Genomic DNA, 17,417 nt, shown 5'->3' on the forward strand with positions numbered 1-17,417 from the left:
AGAGTGTTTACATATGCGAATGTAGATTCCATTGCTCAACTATTTTGCCACTATATATTTATAAACAAGGATCTTGCAAGTGTTTCTTACATTAGTTACCCTATCTTATCTGTCTATATGTTCCAATTTTGCTTACCCTTAGTGCTGTCTATTAAGATTTTTTTTTTTTTTAAATATGTGCTGCATTGATATTGGAAGTAGTATACTATGTTATAGTGTGTGCTGTTATTTTTCATGTGGTTTTACTGCTTTAATTGTGTATTGCCTATGTTCAGGTTATTCTTGCTGTACACTGCCTTGGTGAATTTCTTCAAAAAGGCGGTAAATAAATCCTAATAAATAAATAATTAAAAAATTCTAATAACCTCTATATTAGGAAACTCATTTGAGGCAAAAGCTTAACATGAGCTGAACTTGTAAGTCCTTTCCGAAAAAATGGCTGAATGGAGGGCCAGCTACCTTACTTCCATGGACGTGAACACTGTATTGCTATCTCACGTTGTTAAGGAGAATCCTAGACAGGATCTCCGTTGCATCTAATACGCTTCCACTATTTTGGTGCAACAGTATCAAAGACAAATTTTCATTTATAAATTATCTCTACCAGATCAAGTTAAAGGCCATTAAAAAAACAACAACACAAAAACAACTCAGTCCTCTTTACACGCTAGACTACTAGAGAATTTCCTTATTTGGCTCCGTCGGAATCTCTCCAAGCTCCAGGGCCTCTGTCTTTGGTGGCTCCTTGGTCTTTTCCATCTTAGTGTTGCAGTGGTAGTACGCCCTGTTCGCAGAATGGCACATCAGGGCATGTATCTGAAAGACAACGCAGACCAGCATCCACCTTTACTTTAACACAAATCTGCCATCTGTTACAATTCCTTCCTGCAGCTGTACAGTTGTGAGCTAATATCAAAACCTTTCTCGGCAATAGTTTGGCATTATTTGGTTTGTTTTCGGTAGGAATCACAAAAGCTAGGTAAGGATTCAAGACTGATCCACTGTGCCGTATTTTACCAAGGAAGCAACAGAATGGATCTGAGCCTTCTGGTGTACTGTTTCCCTCCCTTGGATGGCATGCAAGAATAGCAAACACTTTGGATCAGAGAATTCATATAGAATAGAGGTCAAGGCTATATGATGCTGTAGTGGTAGGCTCAGAGGATTAAATTAACATTAGGAGTTGACATTTGGAGCAGAAATTAAAGTCTCTGCTTTTGTGCTTCTGATCAACCAGCTACAGAATGGAAGAGGTAACAGTCTGCTACATAGAACAATGCACCTACACTAGAAATGAGAACACCCTGAATTATTTGGGCATGAGTGACTCATAGGAGGGGCTGCGGAAAAGCTCAGCCCAATCAAGAAAAGAATGATGTGAAGCCATGAAACATATAAGTTATTCCACACTTTTCTTAACACTTTTCATTTTAATGAGGCAAATGTATCTAGCAAATGGGCATAAGTATAGGGAAACTAAGCCATTGTAACATCAGCAATGAGGTTGGCTCTTAGTCATTGGTGGAATGAGACATTGTGACATCACAATACGAGGGGCCACTGAAAAGTTCTCAGCCCAACCAAGAAGAGAATGATGTGGAGCCATGAAACTTAAGTTATTTTACACTTTTCGTTTCAATGATATGAATTGAAAAGTGTCAAGAAAAGTGTGGAATAACTTGACAGTTTCATGGTTCCACATCATTCTCTTCTTGGCTAAGAGCTTTTCAGTGGCTCCTCGTACATATAGAGCAGTGGTTCCCAAACCCTGTCCTGGAGGACCCCCAGTCAGTCGGGTTTTCAAGATATCCCTAATGAATATGCATGAGAGAGATTTGCATATAATGGAAGTGACAGGTATGCAAATCTCTCTCATGCATATTCATTATACTGAAAACCCGACTAGCTGGGGGTCCCCCAGGACAGGGTTTGGGAACCACTAATATAGAGGAAGGAAATAAAATGATTTAAGACAGATTTTAAAAAGATATATGCGGATAAAATTAGCTTTTCACCACATTAATAAGTTAAAATGTCCCTTTCTTGTGCTCCTTATTCTTCTGCCAAAGACTGCCCACACGACCATTTTGTGTTCAGAGGCAGTCAAACCCAATAGGAGCCCAGACAGACCTGCAGTCGAATGGTTAGAGCAGCAGCCTGAGAACCAGGGAAGACAGGCTCAAATCCTATCTCTCCCACTAATGCTCTATATGACCCTGGGCAAGAAATTGCACCCTTCATTGGCTCAGGGATGGCTCAGGTTATAAGCCTCCTTTGCTAGGAAAATAATTTGCATACCTACTTTGAGTTTGAAAAAGATGAGTGATTAAATTTAAAATCCACAGTACCTGAATTTGTCTTCCTGAGTGCGGCAGTATAATTGACTCTATTACATCTAACTGCTCGGGTTTCATATGGTTAGATTTAGCCAGATGTTCAGCTGCCATATCCTGACTAAAGTACCTCGCTTTTCAGGGGCTCTTTAAAAATCTACCCCTATGGGCTCCTTTTACTAAGCTGCGATAGCGGTTTTAGTGCATGCTAAATTGCCGCACACACTAGACGTTAATGCAAGCATTGAGCTGGCGTTCTAGCCATGTAGCACAGGTTTAGCGTGCGCTAAAATTCTGTGCATGCTAAAAACGCAATCGCAGTTTAGTAAAAGGAGCCCTAAGTGTTATCGCTGTTTACACAGGGGAAAAATTGCAACAAAAAACTTTGATAAATTTTTGTGTGAACACATAGGAATGGCATAAATGGCAAATTCAGCATTCCAGGTAAATCATTTAGCCTTCCTGCATGCATGATTCACGTCTTCTAGAAATATGCAAGATTGCTTAGATTGAAGAGTCCTGCTCTCTGATCCATTAATTCATAAAACAGCTCTCAGAATGTTGAGGGGGTTTTTTTTGGTTTTTTTTTTTTTTTTACTGTAAGTGGTCAATAGCGCTTGAAGTATAATAACAGTCTTCTCTCGCAGCTTTCTTCAATAATTTCAAAGTCACTCCAATATCCTCCCCCCATTTAAAACAAAATTGCATGATGCTGTTTCCAACTATATCCCTTTCATGCATGTCAAAACAACATTATTTCTTTCAAAACTTGCATTTATATAGATTTGCAGGATTTTTTTTTTTTTTTTTTAAATAACGAAACCATAAAAATACCTTAATCAGATATTGCAAATGGGTTTCACTTTGGTTATTTTGGTGCTACATACAAAAATGCATACAGTGTAGATGGCAATATGATATACATGGGCTAGCTCCGTACAGTTCCTGGTGAGGTGACATTTCCATCAAATGACACACAGACTAAGGCTTGATGCAGAATTGTCTAAATTAAATTGTATTTATTTAATTTCACAAAATACATTTTTTTTGTACGCTCCAAACCATTCTTTATTTTGTTAACTTGGGATTCTAGATCATTCCAGATTTATTTAGTGGGATTTTTTTGGGCAACTTGTTATAATGGCAATTAAATTGGTTTCTCACTCCCCAACCCCCAAACATAGACCAAGAAATCTATTTAAGCAACTTTGCATTATTGCCTGTTATATCTTTGTGCTCTTACTGAACAGTGATATTTATAGGGGAAGTTTTAAAGAGGGCTACTGTTAAGTTGGGTCATTTTGCCATAAGCCAGTTTATTTTAGCACCGAGTCCCATTTTATGCAATGGATCTATGCAAATATAATCCAATTTGTGGTGAAATAACACAATTTAACAGCAGTTCACGTTGATAATATCCTCCCCACCCCCACCCCTTAGTGTTTCTCACAAAAGGCAGCTGCTTAAGAAAAATAAATATACAGCTCTCAACACAAACCCTTAGTAGCCACAGACTTCTCATTTTGACCTTTTCTTTAAACCATCTAGCAATCTATTGGGCAAGCAGTTTAAAGGATGACCATTGCCAGTCCACAAAAGGGACTGTACCTTACATTTAAAGAACTCCCATTTCATGTGTACAAAATACCAAACGTTAAATGTAATTTATATCTACATCTTGTTTGGATAATACAAAGAAATGACAGGATTTTGTCATAATTCTACTCAAAGAAAAAGGTGGATCATATCTGTTTTGCAAAATACTAAGGGGTCATTTAGTAATGGTAAGCAAGCACTAACCATTAGTAAGTGACCTAAATTCAAACATAGTTTGTACAGAACCAGACAGATTAATTATAATGATTCTTCAGTGATTATTCTAGGCATATGCTATTAACTCTACTAAGTATTTTAACCCTTTCTAGCCTCATTTGTTCAAAATTGATTCAAATGCCTGCAAGATTTTGATACTTGCCTTTACTAACTGGCCTTTTTGTGTATCCCCCTAGAATAGTTCTTCAATCTGATCTCAATCACTTTTGAAATCATTTGAAATAAGTTATAAAAATAATATTGTGACACTTGAATCATTTTGATGCTTAGCTAATCTCCAGTTTACAGTAAGTCTCCTCTTTCCAACTTGATGCTTGAAAAGGTCCAAGCGTTTGTTTGCTAAAACTTCTCTGTTTGTGTTTTATAATCAGGTCCAGTTAATCAAATATAAAGAAGGTAAGATTTAATTTCCACTATAGTCAGAAACATATCAAGATCCTCAATTTACAGGCTATATACTTTAAACGAAAATATCGCCCAATGAGCGGAGCACCATTTTGAAGAAGAAACAGAATTCAATGTACAGAAGTGGTTAAAGGAAAAATGACATACCATCAGATACAGACCAAAGAGTTACTATATATTTTCAAGAGGGACCTATTGAGTTACACTGTCAGTAACAGCCTTTATACAATGAATTCTCTTTTCAGTTCTAGGGTCCATCTCTTCCACACTGCTTAAATTTTGCAGTTGTGTCATGGAGAAATATACTTTAGGAGAAACAAGTGGAGAGAAAAAGCTAATGTTCATTTTATGTTCTGCATGGAACGTGTAAAGCCAAGATTCCTCTTTGAGTAAACAGACACCAAACCCCCCCTTGAGCTTTAAGCAGGATCAGACAAATTAGAAATAAATGATTCCTCCACCAATTGGTGGATCTTCAAGGTTAGTGCTCTTTTCCCATATCGGGAAGATCCTTGCTCTAACCTACTTCACCCTAATTGCAGTAAGCAATTCAGGGTAAATTCTTTAGGTAACTTTAGAAAAATGCCCCCTTTTCCCTTCACCTATAAAATGGAAGACATGATCATGTTCTCTCCCTTAATCGTAAAGAATATCTTTCATAATTCCCAGAGATAGTAGGGTATCGGAGTTCTTTCTCTCTCTGCGTAACAGATTATATCTGTCTCTGAGATTGCCCAACAGTAGCAAAGACAATGATGATGCTTTTGCTGTTTAGATTTCTGTTGGGAAATTTAGAGCAAATTCTTAATTTTAGCATATTTTGGTTGGGAAAGAAGTGTTCTTCCTATTGATTTTTCTATATTCAGTGTGACTTGCATAGCTTAGCTATTCAAGTATGCAGAGAGACAATAACTCTACATAGATGTGTGACTCTATCTAAACTCATTGAGCTTTGTACCAAAAAGGAAGAGGAGGGAAACTTGGCAATGAAGGCGCAGAGAGTTAAGGAAGAGGCTTGGTGTCGTGGTTGTTTTGTTAAAGCTCCAATGTTAGAGAGAAAAAAGGTTTTTGTATCTCAGCTCCTCATTGGAGATTAGAACTTTGTACTGTCGCTTCGGCCCATGACTTTGAGCACAGCAAAGTTGTGAGTGGCGGCTATCATGAATGTGAGCTGCAAAAAAATTGAGTGAGAGAAAAGGAAGGGGGAGAGAGAAAGCAAGAGTAAAAAAAATCGTACATGACGTAGTTATGACCATAAACAAGCCTTCTTCAAATTCTAATCAGAAAACACACTACATGTGCTCTGTGGTTATTATACATCCTGTTAAACTGTTCAGTTATTCACATTAATTCATAATTTGTATAGCTGAGTAGGAAAAATACCAGTTTTATCAGCATTTCATTTCACTTGTAAAGGCAGAGAACTGAAATATACCGAAAGTGGCAATTGACAGTCTTCACTGAACAACTGGCTGAAGTCTGAAAGGGGTCTAAATGGTTTAGATACATTTTAATGGTTTCTGGATGACATCAGCAGAAGAGCTTGCTTGTCATTGAACTACACACCCAACTGCTTTGAGGAACACTTTAAACCTATAGAATCTAGTACACGGCCTGTGCAAGTAAGACTCCAAATTGTCATACCTCTTCCATTATACTATATGCTTTAATACTTTTGGGTTATGAACATCAAGATAAAAATACTTACCAGTGAAATAAGTGTTGCAGCAGCACCAACAAATGCAGCAACAAACAGATGGAATGTCATTTGAAACTAAAAGAAAATGAAACATAAGCAATGAACTTTATTGATTTATGCATTATCTAAATATTCTAGGCGAATTTCAAATACATATACATACAATTAAACCATACAGGAACAAAATTTCTTACAAAATACAATTTGGAAATATCAGACCCATGATGCATCTATTAGACCAACTTAAATTTGATCAAATATCTGCAAACATAAAAAAAAAAAAGTCTTCAATAATTTTTTGAACTCTCTGGCTCTCCTATGTTAATACTTTTTACAGAGTTCAACTTTTCAAGTCTGATTGAGAAACTATTGAACAACATTTTATTTTTTTTTCCTGGATAATAAGAGGTTCATAATTGAAACAGAAATGTCTTGAAAACTCACCTAAATCGGCACTTGGACGATCAAAAAGACAGGTCGTCCAAGTGCCGATAATCGAAACGGGTTTTAGACATATCTAAAAACAGCTTTTGAGTGCTGCTTTACGCCCAGAGTGAAAAGGAGCATTTTTGAAGGAGTGGTTAGGGCAGGAAGTAGGCGGGATGTGGGCCGACCTAGACTTAGTCATACTGCAGCGATAATCGAAAGGTCAATGAGACTTTCTAGATGGAACTTATACGTTGTGACTTAGACATGTCTTTTAATTATTGCCCTCTATGTGTATTGGTTTCATAAAATCCTGGTTACACGGTGCTGCAGCAATATATTCAGGCAAGCACTGTACTGTGTGGTACACTAGAAAGATTCAGCCCCTAGCTTCATACTCTTATCAGCACATTACAAACAGGTTTGTTGGTGGAAACAATTACTTAAATCACATTAAAAAAACCATTTTCAGATAAACCGGTAAATGTCTTTAGCTGCCATTCATGGTTCCTCAAATTTTGATGAACAGGTTATTGAAAACTTCACTCCACATATAATTAAACTCTGGAATTTGTTGCCAGTGAATGTGGTGAAAGCTGGCTTTAAAAAAGGTTTGGATAATTTCCTAAAACAAAGTTCCATAAGCCATCATTGAGATGGCTTTGGAAAATCCACTGCTTATTCCAAGGATAAGGTGCATAAAATCTGTTTATTCCTTAGGATCTTGCCAGGTACTTGTGACCTGGGTTGGCCACTTTTGAAAACTGGATAATGGGCTTAATGGACCTTCAGTCAGTATGACAACTTTTATGTTCTTATGAAAACCTTTTTCAAGTTGCCAGTATGAGCAAATTTTTATCTATTTAGAGCAGGGGGGGTCTTAACCGGTGGTGTGAATCAAGCGGGGTGCAAAGAAGGATCTTGAAATTTGAGGCAATTTACTGAAACTTTCTAGAAGAAAGATATTGGTAGTGTGGATGGGCATTTTACTTCACATATGGATTCCCATTTCTCATATATTATAGAACAGGATCTGCCCACAAACAGCCTGTTCAAAAAGTACATGAGAAATCAAGTGCTGGCTATAAATCAGTTTTGGATTTGTTACCAGGTTATCTTGTGTCTCATTTTTCTTTGAGTCACGCCTAAAAGACCACACGTAGAGTGCACTTGTTTTCATATCCCTCCATAGAATCCTGTCATTTTAAGAAGTTCCTTGAGAGAACCCTCTCATTTCAAGCCGCTAAATTGAATGTATGGCTTGGAAAAATTATGTTAGAGGTCTCTTCCTATCTTGATTTTAGAAAATTGTTAAAGACTCAACTCTTTGATAGGCTGGTATCTTAATGCATTCTGCTCCATTTTTTACAATCAAGTTCCTTATATTCAACTTGATGTATTTTATCTGTTCTATGTATTACTTCTTTCCCTGCCATGCCGGTATTTCTGCATTATATTTTAAATGCTTTCTGTCTTTATCTGTTTTTAAGTCCAGTATTCTAATTTGTATTTTAGCTGTATCCCATGTATTAGCTCACCTTGTTGTGAACCGCCTAGAACATTTTCAGTATGGCGGTATATAAGAATAAAATTATTATTATTATTATTATCATCATCATCTATTTTGCATTGTAGCAGCAGAGGAACATTCAGATTATAAAATGGCCAAATAGTTAATCAGGCAGAGGAACAGTTTGATGGTTAAAGAATCTGGGTGTGAGCCATAGCAGATAACCTAAGGTTGCTGGTTCATATCCCTCTGTAGCTGTTTGTAATTTTTCCTTTTTTTAATTCTCAGCCTCCTAGGGACAGAAAAATACTGTGGCTTCTCCGACTCCATTCAATGGAGAATTATCCATTTGGAGCACCTTTCTGTAATCTGAATGGGCCAAGTTCCATGTCTAAATACAGTTATCTATATTTTTAGATGTGGACAATTCTTTCTTTTCTGCAATTGGAGTTGAGCATCCATATTTTGGTTCTTCCCTAATCTTATCTAAAACACATCCAGACCACACCCCTTGGCATATGGATGTACTGCAGGTTTAGACTGCGCTTTATAAAATCGGGATTTGGGCATCCACACAATATGAAGTTCTAAATAGCAGTTTTCAGAGTCCATAACTGAAACGGATCATCTAAAACAGTGGTCTCAAACTCATGGCCCAGGGGCCACATGCGGCCCGCCAGGTACTATTTTGAGGCCCTCGGTATGTTTATCATAATCACAAAAGTAAAATAAAACAGTTTCTTGATCATATGTCTCTTTAGCTAAAAATGACAATATTATTATTAAGACTTAGCCAAAAGGAAAAATGTATAAACTATAAGGAGTTTTATCTCATGCAAAATGATCATTTCTTTAATAAGACATTAACTATTTTTTCTGAGGCCCTCTAAGTACCTACAAATCCAAAATGTGGCCCTGCAAAGGGTTTGAGTTTGAGACCACTGGTCTAAAATAACCACCACAACTGTGTACTATTGTAATTTTAGTGACTTGTTAACAGTTAATGAGATACGTAGCTATCAGTAGTCAGGAGTGGACACATGGTTTAAGGAAGGGGGTGGGAGGGTTTGTTGGTCAATTAAAGGGATATGAAAACAAAAAAAGGTTAAGAACTTTTGATTTAGAGGTCTGCATTGAAAGAGTTTGTCTGATTAACTTTTGGAGTTTGCTGAATAAATTTCTAATGCCAAACTCCCTCCTTTCACCCCCTTACACAGATAAGTTATGATCAGACATTTATCCACTAAAAAAAATCTAGTACTGAGGCCTTTCCCAGCATGTTAACTAGCCAAAACTGTTCAAGTAAGTTAGGCTGCCTCAAATAGCAGACCTAAATGTAACATTTACTTTGTCTAGTAAATGTTAGAGTGGGTATTTGCTGAAGTAGATCATAAAAACATAAGAATTGCCATACTGGGACAGACCAAAGGTCCATCAAGCCCAGTATCCTGTTTCCAACAGTGGCCAACCCAGGTCCCAAGTACCTAGCTTATCCTAGGAATAATGGATTTCCCCAAGTCATCTCAAGAAAATTATCCAAACCTTGTTTAAACCCTGCTAAGCTAACTGCAATGTGGTATTTGTAATCCCTGTTTCTATCCATTTAAGTCAGTGCTACAGGACCCCTAATCACAGGTGTCAATATGTAGGAGCTATGGGAGCTTGAGCACTCCTAGTATTGAGTAAATGCCTTCACTTTTAATAAGGAAGGGTAATTTGTGGTGATTTTAGCACCCCAATCATTCAGAAAAATAGTAGTAGCAGATGTAGGAATATGTGGTACAGAAAGAGGTGGCAGTATGTATGCATGGGGGAGGACAAGAGAGAGGGAAAGGCTGTCCATGTGAATCTGGGGGAAAGAGAAGGAAAGAGAGAGGAGGGAACAGAATGAAATGTACTAGTGTACATCGAGTGATAGAAAGAAGAGAGATGAGCAGGCTGGCTATGTGCATGGGAACAGAGGAGAAAGGCTGGGTATGTACACTGGTGGAACAAAGATACATTGGGGGGATAGAGAGAGAGATGGTTTTGTTTTACTGCTTTATATGTTAAATCCTACTATGGTTACTATAGTATAATATACTTGTAAATCTTTACCTGTCCAATTATGTTTTAGGCCTTTTAATACTGTACATTTTAGTTTAGAGTATGTTTTCTGGCATTTCACAGACATATAGCCAATGGCCAATGCCTGAAAAATATGTCAGCTTAATAAAACATGATTTCATATGCCACGAAGATCAGGCAAGCTGGAAAGTGTGCCCTGAAATTTAAAAAAGTGTTGGAAGCACTGCTCTAATTTATCATGCTAGGGTTGCCAGAAATAACTTGGCAGCTACAAAACTCCCCCTCTTTGTCCTACTGACCCAATAAAGTATATTTCATTGAAATCCTGCCCCTTTTGAGACACATTTTTTGGTTGCACAATGATTTATATGTCCACAATTATCTCGTCAAGTGGCCTGTCAACCATATAAGTGCTTTTGAATATCATCCTTATTGAGTCCTACCGTAATGTTAAGTAAAAGTGACAGCTGAAAGCAATTGGCTGTCTGAAGTGAGCATTTATTTTAAAAGAAATCATTTTGATAGATTTCCAGGTCTCCTGAAATGGTCAAAGTCAGTTACTTTCAAAAACAAAACAGGTACATATATATGTCATAAACACTAATACAAGGGCACTATAACAGACAGTTACATAGTAACCACCCTGGGTGCCATCTTCATGGGGGCACTGATGCCTCTCCTCTTCTCCCCCCCCAACTCCCTCTTTAAATATTTGCTGGCACAAGAAGCGTCTTCCATTTGCTGCTTGTGCCGGCCTTGGCTCCCTTCTGATGTCACTTCCTGGTTGCTTGATGTCAGAAGGAAGCCGAGGCCGGCATGAATGGGAGATGCTGCTTGAACCAGTGAACACTTCCTGTTACATTTTATTAGTTGCTCTGTTTTGGGGCACCTGCTGGAGTACCTCTGTATTAGTGTTTATGATGTACTTATTTACCTATTTTTGTATTTTGATGACAAGCAGAAGTGTGTTATTTCATTATTTTTCTGTTTTCGTTTTTATTGGTTTCTACAAAGTCAGTTAGTTGTCATTTTTTTAGATATAACAGTTGAACAGTCCTACTGTCTACTCACCTCACTCGTCTTACAAATGGATAGAAGGTTCGAGCCACACACCTTTCCTGGAAAAGCATTCCATGGAAGAACACCTATACAGAAGGTAAATTATATAATTTGAATTAGTTAATCTAAGGTTAGCTTTCCAGTAAAATTCAACATATGGGAAGAGTTCCATAAAGCAATGGAAGGACTTAGGGTTGTACAGATGACACAAATGGATTGCATTGAAAATATAATTCACTAATAATTTCTTCGTCATGCAGGACCTTTCACCCGTTTTGATTTGATGAATGCATATGAACTACCACAAAAATATTCGTGCAGATTTACAACTCAAAACAATTTCCCAAGTACAAACACACTTTTCTACTATGAATATTGTAAGATTAGAACTAGGCAATACTTATAGGACACAAATGTGAAGCTGACACTTTCCTTTAAAGAAATGCAGGGTCATGCGTTTGGGCTGCAAAAACCCAAGGGAACAGTACAGTTTAGGGGGTGAAGAACTTTTTTGCACTGGAGAGGAACAGGAATTCAGTGTTGTTGTGTGTGATGATCTTGGGGTGGCAAAGCAGGTGGAGGGGTGGCTGCAGAGGCTGGAAAGATGCTTGGCTGCATGTGGAGATGACTGGCCGGTGGGAAGGGGGTTGGTGGTGCCCTTGTTTGGGACTCTGGTGAGACCTCATTTAGAGTGTGTGCAGTTCTGGAGATTGCACCTTCAGAGGAATGCGACTCGGTCCAGGGAAAGGCTGCTAGGGTAGTTAGGGGTCTTCATTGTGGAGCATGTGAGGATAGGGATCTTGGTGTGTGTGCTCTGAAGGGATGGAGAGGGGAGATATGGTGGAGATATTTGGGTACCTGCATGGTGTGGGTGTACAGTATGTGAGGTGAGTCTGTTTTGGTTGGAGAAGCTTTGGAATGGAGAGTCATGGGGGATGCACTCAGAGGTGGCCTCACAGGGTGCTTTTTCATAGAGGGGGTGGTGGGCCTGTGGGGTGGCCTCCTGGTGGAGATGGTGGAAAAAAGACTGTCTGGATTCAGGAAGACTTGGGTCTTGGGGGGAGGGTGGCATGGATGGGCCATGTGATCTTCATTTTTCTATGTTTCTATATTATGATCTACTTTTTGATTTGATCCAGTGTACATCAGAATCCAAGGTGGATCACACAGGTTAATAGCCCCTGAAGACAACTTCCAGCCCACACTATAATTGCATCACTTATATCTTTCAGCAGTGTCAGCATAAGTGAAACAGGTGATTGATTATTCTTTCCCTATTAGTACTTTAAAAATATATGGTGGAATTAGAAAAGGTTCAAGGAAGGGTGACTAAAATAATTAAGGAAATGGAACTCCTCTCATATGAGGAAAAGCTTAAGAGTTTAGGGCTCTTCAGCTTGGCTGAGAGGAGATTTGATAGAGGCCTATAAAATCCTGAGTGCTGTAGAACAGCAAAAGTGAATCAATTTTTTACTCTTTCCAAAAAATAATAAGACTGGGGAATACACTATGGGGCTCATAATCGAAAGAGAAAAATGTCCAAAAACCATCCTAAGTTGGCACTTGGACGAACATTTCTCAAAAACGTCCAAGCGCTGATAATAAAACCGGGTTTTGGACGTATTTAAAAACAGCCTAGGCCTTCATAGTGCCGCTCAACATCCAAAGCTAAACAGGGCATTTCGGGAGGCATGTCGAAGGCGGGAGTTGGGCGGGACGTGGGCCGGCTTAGACTTAGTCGTACAGCATGTAAAACCTAAAGTTTTACAACAGAGCTTAGACGGAACTTGGACGTTGTGACTTAGACCATGTAAAACATGTTCTAAGTCACAAAAACCTACCTAAACTCACCAGATAAGCACTTCAAACACATAACACAGACCCCCAAACACTACCTCAGTGATCACCAACCCCCCCGCCCTACCCCCATAAAAAATTTTATTCACAACTTTAAATTTCAGCCTCCAGACCATCATCACCTGGCCGCCTGGCATAGGAAAGCCTAGTCGTCCAGCCCAGAGGCAGCTTAAGTCATCTTAGGGGTGGGTTAGGGACCCATAGAGAAGAGGACCCATGCTTATAAACCCCTTTAATCACTGCATTGATACTTAAACATGTGCACTCCCCTATATACCCCCAAAACCCTTTTTACTGGCATATAAGTGGCTCCTGAAGCCATAAGGGCTATTGGGGTGGTAGATAAGTGAGTCTATGGGATTCAGGAGGTGGTTTGGGGAGCTCACTGTGACCTATAAGGGAGCTGTAGGGAGGAGAAGCTATGGCACCCTTTTTGTGAAGTTCACAGCAGTGCCCTGTAAGGTACCCCACTATTTAGGTGCCATGTCTGGGTGTTCAATCCATCACTTTGCAGACCCCTCCCACATCCAACAGGGCTTGTTATAGGCGTTTTGGACTTGGACGGAAAGTTGGATGGAAATGTGATAGGGCAGGCGCCAAGTTCCTGGTAAGGAGACTGATAAAATCTGAAACAACCATGGGTTTGCAGGGTCGGGTGGATCAATGCTGGCTTCAGGATGAAAAAGCAAGCAGCTTAGATCCAAGGATGGGATTTGGAATGCAGCTCCAGCAGCTGCTCCCAGCCACGTTCCCAAAGGACCGAATGAATTTGCAGCCCACATGAACATTAACTGGGCTACTGCACAAAACCCAGCAGTGCTCAATGGTTGGTTCTTGGTAGTGATATCTGTGGATGTTGCCACCTATTGCGGAGACTAGAAAATGACATGGGGACAAATTTGTTGTCGTCCCCGCAGGAACTTAATTTACCTGTCCTGTCCCTGCCCCATTCCCTGCCTTAACCGCACAAGCCTCAAACATTTATGTTTTTAAAGTATTTGAGGCTTGCGCAGATGAGGACAGAGCTTGCAGAAATGGGACAGGAAAAGAACTCAACTGGGACAAGAAAAATTTGTCCCTGTGTCATTCTCTAGTGGTCAGCCTTGATCCCAACAGGGGATTGGAAATGGATGGAGACATACACAAATCTTCCCGATTCCCAAAAAGCAACCTCATCTACTCTTTATCTCCTCTAGAAATTACCAGATATCATCTTCTTATAATACGTTTTTTGTAATTCTTTTGTAATCCGCCTTGAACCGCAAGGCAATGGCGGAATAGAAATCTCTAATATAATATAATATATAAAGATGGACGATTTAGCGGCTTGGACGATCAGATCGGCAGGACGTATAATTAGACGATTTTTGAAAGTAAAAAAAAGTTGGACGTCTCTTTTGAAAATGTGTCAGGCTCTTTTTAACTTTGGACGACTTGCGAGATGGACGTAAACGGACTTAGACATCCCTTTCGATTATGCCCCTCCACGACTTTACTTGGTAATACTTTTAAAATGAATAGGAGAAAATATTTTTTCACTCAACAAATAGTTAAGTTCTGAAACTCATTGCTTGAGAATGTAGTAACAGCAATTAACTTATCTGGGTCTAGAAAAGGTTTGGACAAGTTCCTAGAGGAAAGGTCCACAGTCTGCTATTACATAGACATGAGGAAAGCCACTACTTATCCCTGGGATTGATTGCATGGAATCTTGCTTCCCTTTGGGATTTTTATTTTGACCTGAATTGGCTGCTGTTGGAAGCAAGATACTGGGCTAAAAGGGCCATCGTTCTGACCCTGTATGGCCATTCATTTTCTTATGTTACTCCAGAGCACAGCAGATTCTACATATACTGTATTGCACTCTTACCCTGATGAAAGCCTATGGTTTAAACTAGAGCTCTCACAAGGGGTGGGCATGCATAGGGTTACCATATGGCTCCAGAAAAAAGAAGCTGGAGTGAGACATTCGGGTTTTACTTCCAGGGAAGGTTATGGACGTAAAACCCGGATGTCTCAATCCATCTTCCTTTTTCTGGAGCCATATGGCAACCCCTCTTGTGAGTCAGTCTATGAGCACACAAGCTTGAAACGGAAGAGGAACATCTAAAGCACTTTGTCCACTGAAAGCACTGGATCTCTTGACAATTTAGAACAATCCAGATAAAATTTTTTTAGCAATTCTCCTCCTGAGTAGCATTGTAAGAAATGCTCACCATACATCCTGGCATCAGCACAGAGAGTGCTTATACTGGCGGTGGTCTTGCTAGGGAAGGCAATAGAATTGCATGTGGTCCAAGTGCTGAAGTAAATGTAGACAGGCACAGCAGAGCAAGCAAAAAGCAAAATCCATAGAAGAGTCACTGCATAGGTTACACCAACAAACTATAAAATTAGAGAAAAGACAAAGGTTAGAACAACGTGAGCAGGTGAATCCACTTTTAAAATACAAGACTGGAAGCTGAGATTTGCTTCACAGGAAGGGGCAATTTTCGAAAACTGTGTGCTCAGCTGAAAGTACTTTGCCATTTGACAACAGAACAGCTTTTGCCCACATGTTCAATGGATATGTCCAGGAACACAGGTTAGAACATAACGGCATAATTTAATATTCTAAATCATAATATTATTCTTGATAGATTGGCAGCTATAGGTTTGGGTGGCTCAATTAATGACTGGTTTCGGTCTTAGATTTCTGGTAGAACTCAAAAGATTTTGTTTCTGATAAATTGTCTTCTAGTCAACTTTCAGTATAGAACCAAAAGAGGATCAACACTTTCAACTACTGCGTTCAATGTTTATAAGGAATTGGATGTCATCTATATACTGTATGTTAAAGACGTCTTATTCTTTTGTTCTTTTAAAGATCATTTCGATGGTCCCTTTCTCAAGATGAAATTAGCAAAGGATACAGTTGTGGATGTTGAATAATCAATTGGTGTTAAATCTTCCAAAATCAGAGATTCTGATCAGCAGTAGATTGCTTAATATTCCTGAATATCTTGATGTTGCAAACATTTCTATTCCCTTGTGTGCACACATGATATTAGATTTGTCTCATATTTTTCTTAGGATTCTTATCTCTATCCCATATTATAGATTGTAATTATGTAGAAGATTGAAATAACTAAGTGTGTATGTTTGATTTTAGATCAGTTCTTCAGACAGTAATATTTTTAGGTTAGATTATTGTAACTCTGTTCTAAGCTTGCCATCGACTATGTATGAAGCTTTACAACCGGCACAAAACTCAGCAGCAAGGTTTCTGACAGGGTCTTCTCACTTTGATAATATCAGCCCAATACTATATTCTTGGCGCTGGCTCCCAATTTTCTGGCAAGTCAAGTTTAAAGTGCTTTTCTTATTCTTAAAAACTTTCGCCAGAGAAACCCCATTTTACTTCATATCATCATTAAGACCATATGCTCCTGCGTGATCTCTAGTCTGAAGCAATTAAAAGGCTTCAAATACCTCCTACACGATAATATCATCTATTGACACATGAAATGGGTCATTTGCATTAGCTGGAGCATTTGAATGGTGCTGCGTTCATTAGATGCAGCGGTTGAGGATCTTAAAGTGAATATTTGCCATCGACAGAGCTGAGTACTTTTTGTTTTTTGGGCTTAGTGCTATATTTTCAATACTTTCAGTTTTGTTGTTGGTTATTGCTTTTCTTGAGCTTTCGCCTTAATGCCAGCCATACTTTGTTTAAGGTGTGGAATTTTTTTAGACCCATGAAGCCTAACTGAGGTCTTTTGCTCTACTTCTTTTCTATTTTCTTCTTTCTTCTTTTTGGGTTTGTTTAAATAAGTTTGATTTGTTGTCTGGAAGAGGTGATTATGTATGCAATTGCTGGCTATTTGGTAGAAACTCGACGTTCAATAATCAGAAATAACTAAGGGTGTATGTTGTTTCATTTAAATGTTTGATTTGAACATCTTTGGGTCTCTAGTGGATTAGATAGTAAATGAAATCACTCATTATTATACTGTTGCCCAATTTTCCAGCTCTCCTAATCTCTGAAAACATTTTCCATATTTAATGACGGAGAAGGAACGTTTATTTTTAATCATGCAAAATGTTGTCTTTTGTCATATTATCTGTTTGTTTTACATTGATATATACTATATGTAGGAGACCCAAAATCAAACTCGGGGAATATAAATCTAATATTTGGTGGATCCAAATGATGAACAGTTCAAGTATATAAATAACCGATCCCCTC

The 17,417-nt window shown here is 38.6% G+C and overlaps 1 protein-coding gene across 2 annotated transcripts in view; it reads right to left on the bottom strand.

Moving 5' to 3' along the window:
* Positions 1 to 91: 91 nt before the first annotated feature.
* Positions 92 to 17,417, bottom strand: part of PLP1 (proteolipid protein 1) — a 58,404-nt gene continuing 41,078 nt past the window's right edge. Inside the window, exons 4-7 of one of the 2 annotated variants that reach the window (XM_033944069.1) lie at positions 15,406 to 15,574; positions 11,345 to 11,418; positions 6,280 to 6,345; positions 92 to 816 (exon numbers count right to left, since the gene is read on the bottom strand). In XM_033944069.1, coding sequence (XP_033799960.1) covers positions 676 to 816; positions 6,280 to 6,345; positions 11,345 to 11,418; positions 15,406 to 15,574 — 450 coding nt within the window. In that variant the 3' untranslated portion in view covers positions 92 to 675. Of the gene's footprint in view, positions 817 to 2,676; positions 5,743 to 6,279; positions 6,346 to 11,344; positions 11,419 to 15,405; positions 15,575 to 17,417 lie in introns of those variants that run through there. The other variant, XM_033944070.1, reaches the window with a different exon arrangement.

Source organism: Geotrypetes seraphini, chromosome 5, assembly GCF_902459505.1.
Source record: "Geotrypetes seraphini chromosome 5, aGeoSer1.1, whole genome shotgun sequence".
Lineage (NCBI taxonomy): Eukaryota > Metazoa > Chordata > Amphibia > Gymnophiona > Dermophiidae > Geotrypetes > Geotrypetes seraphini.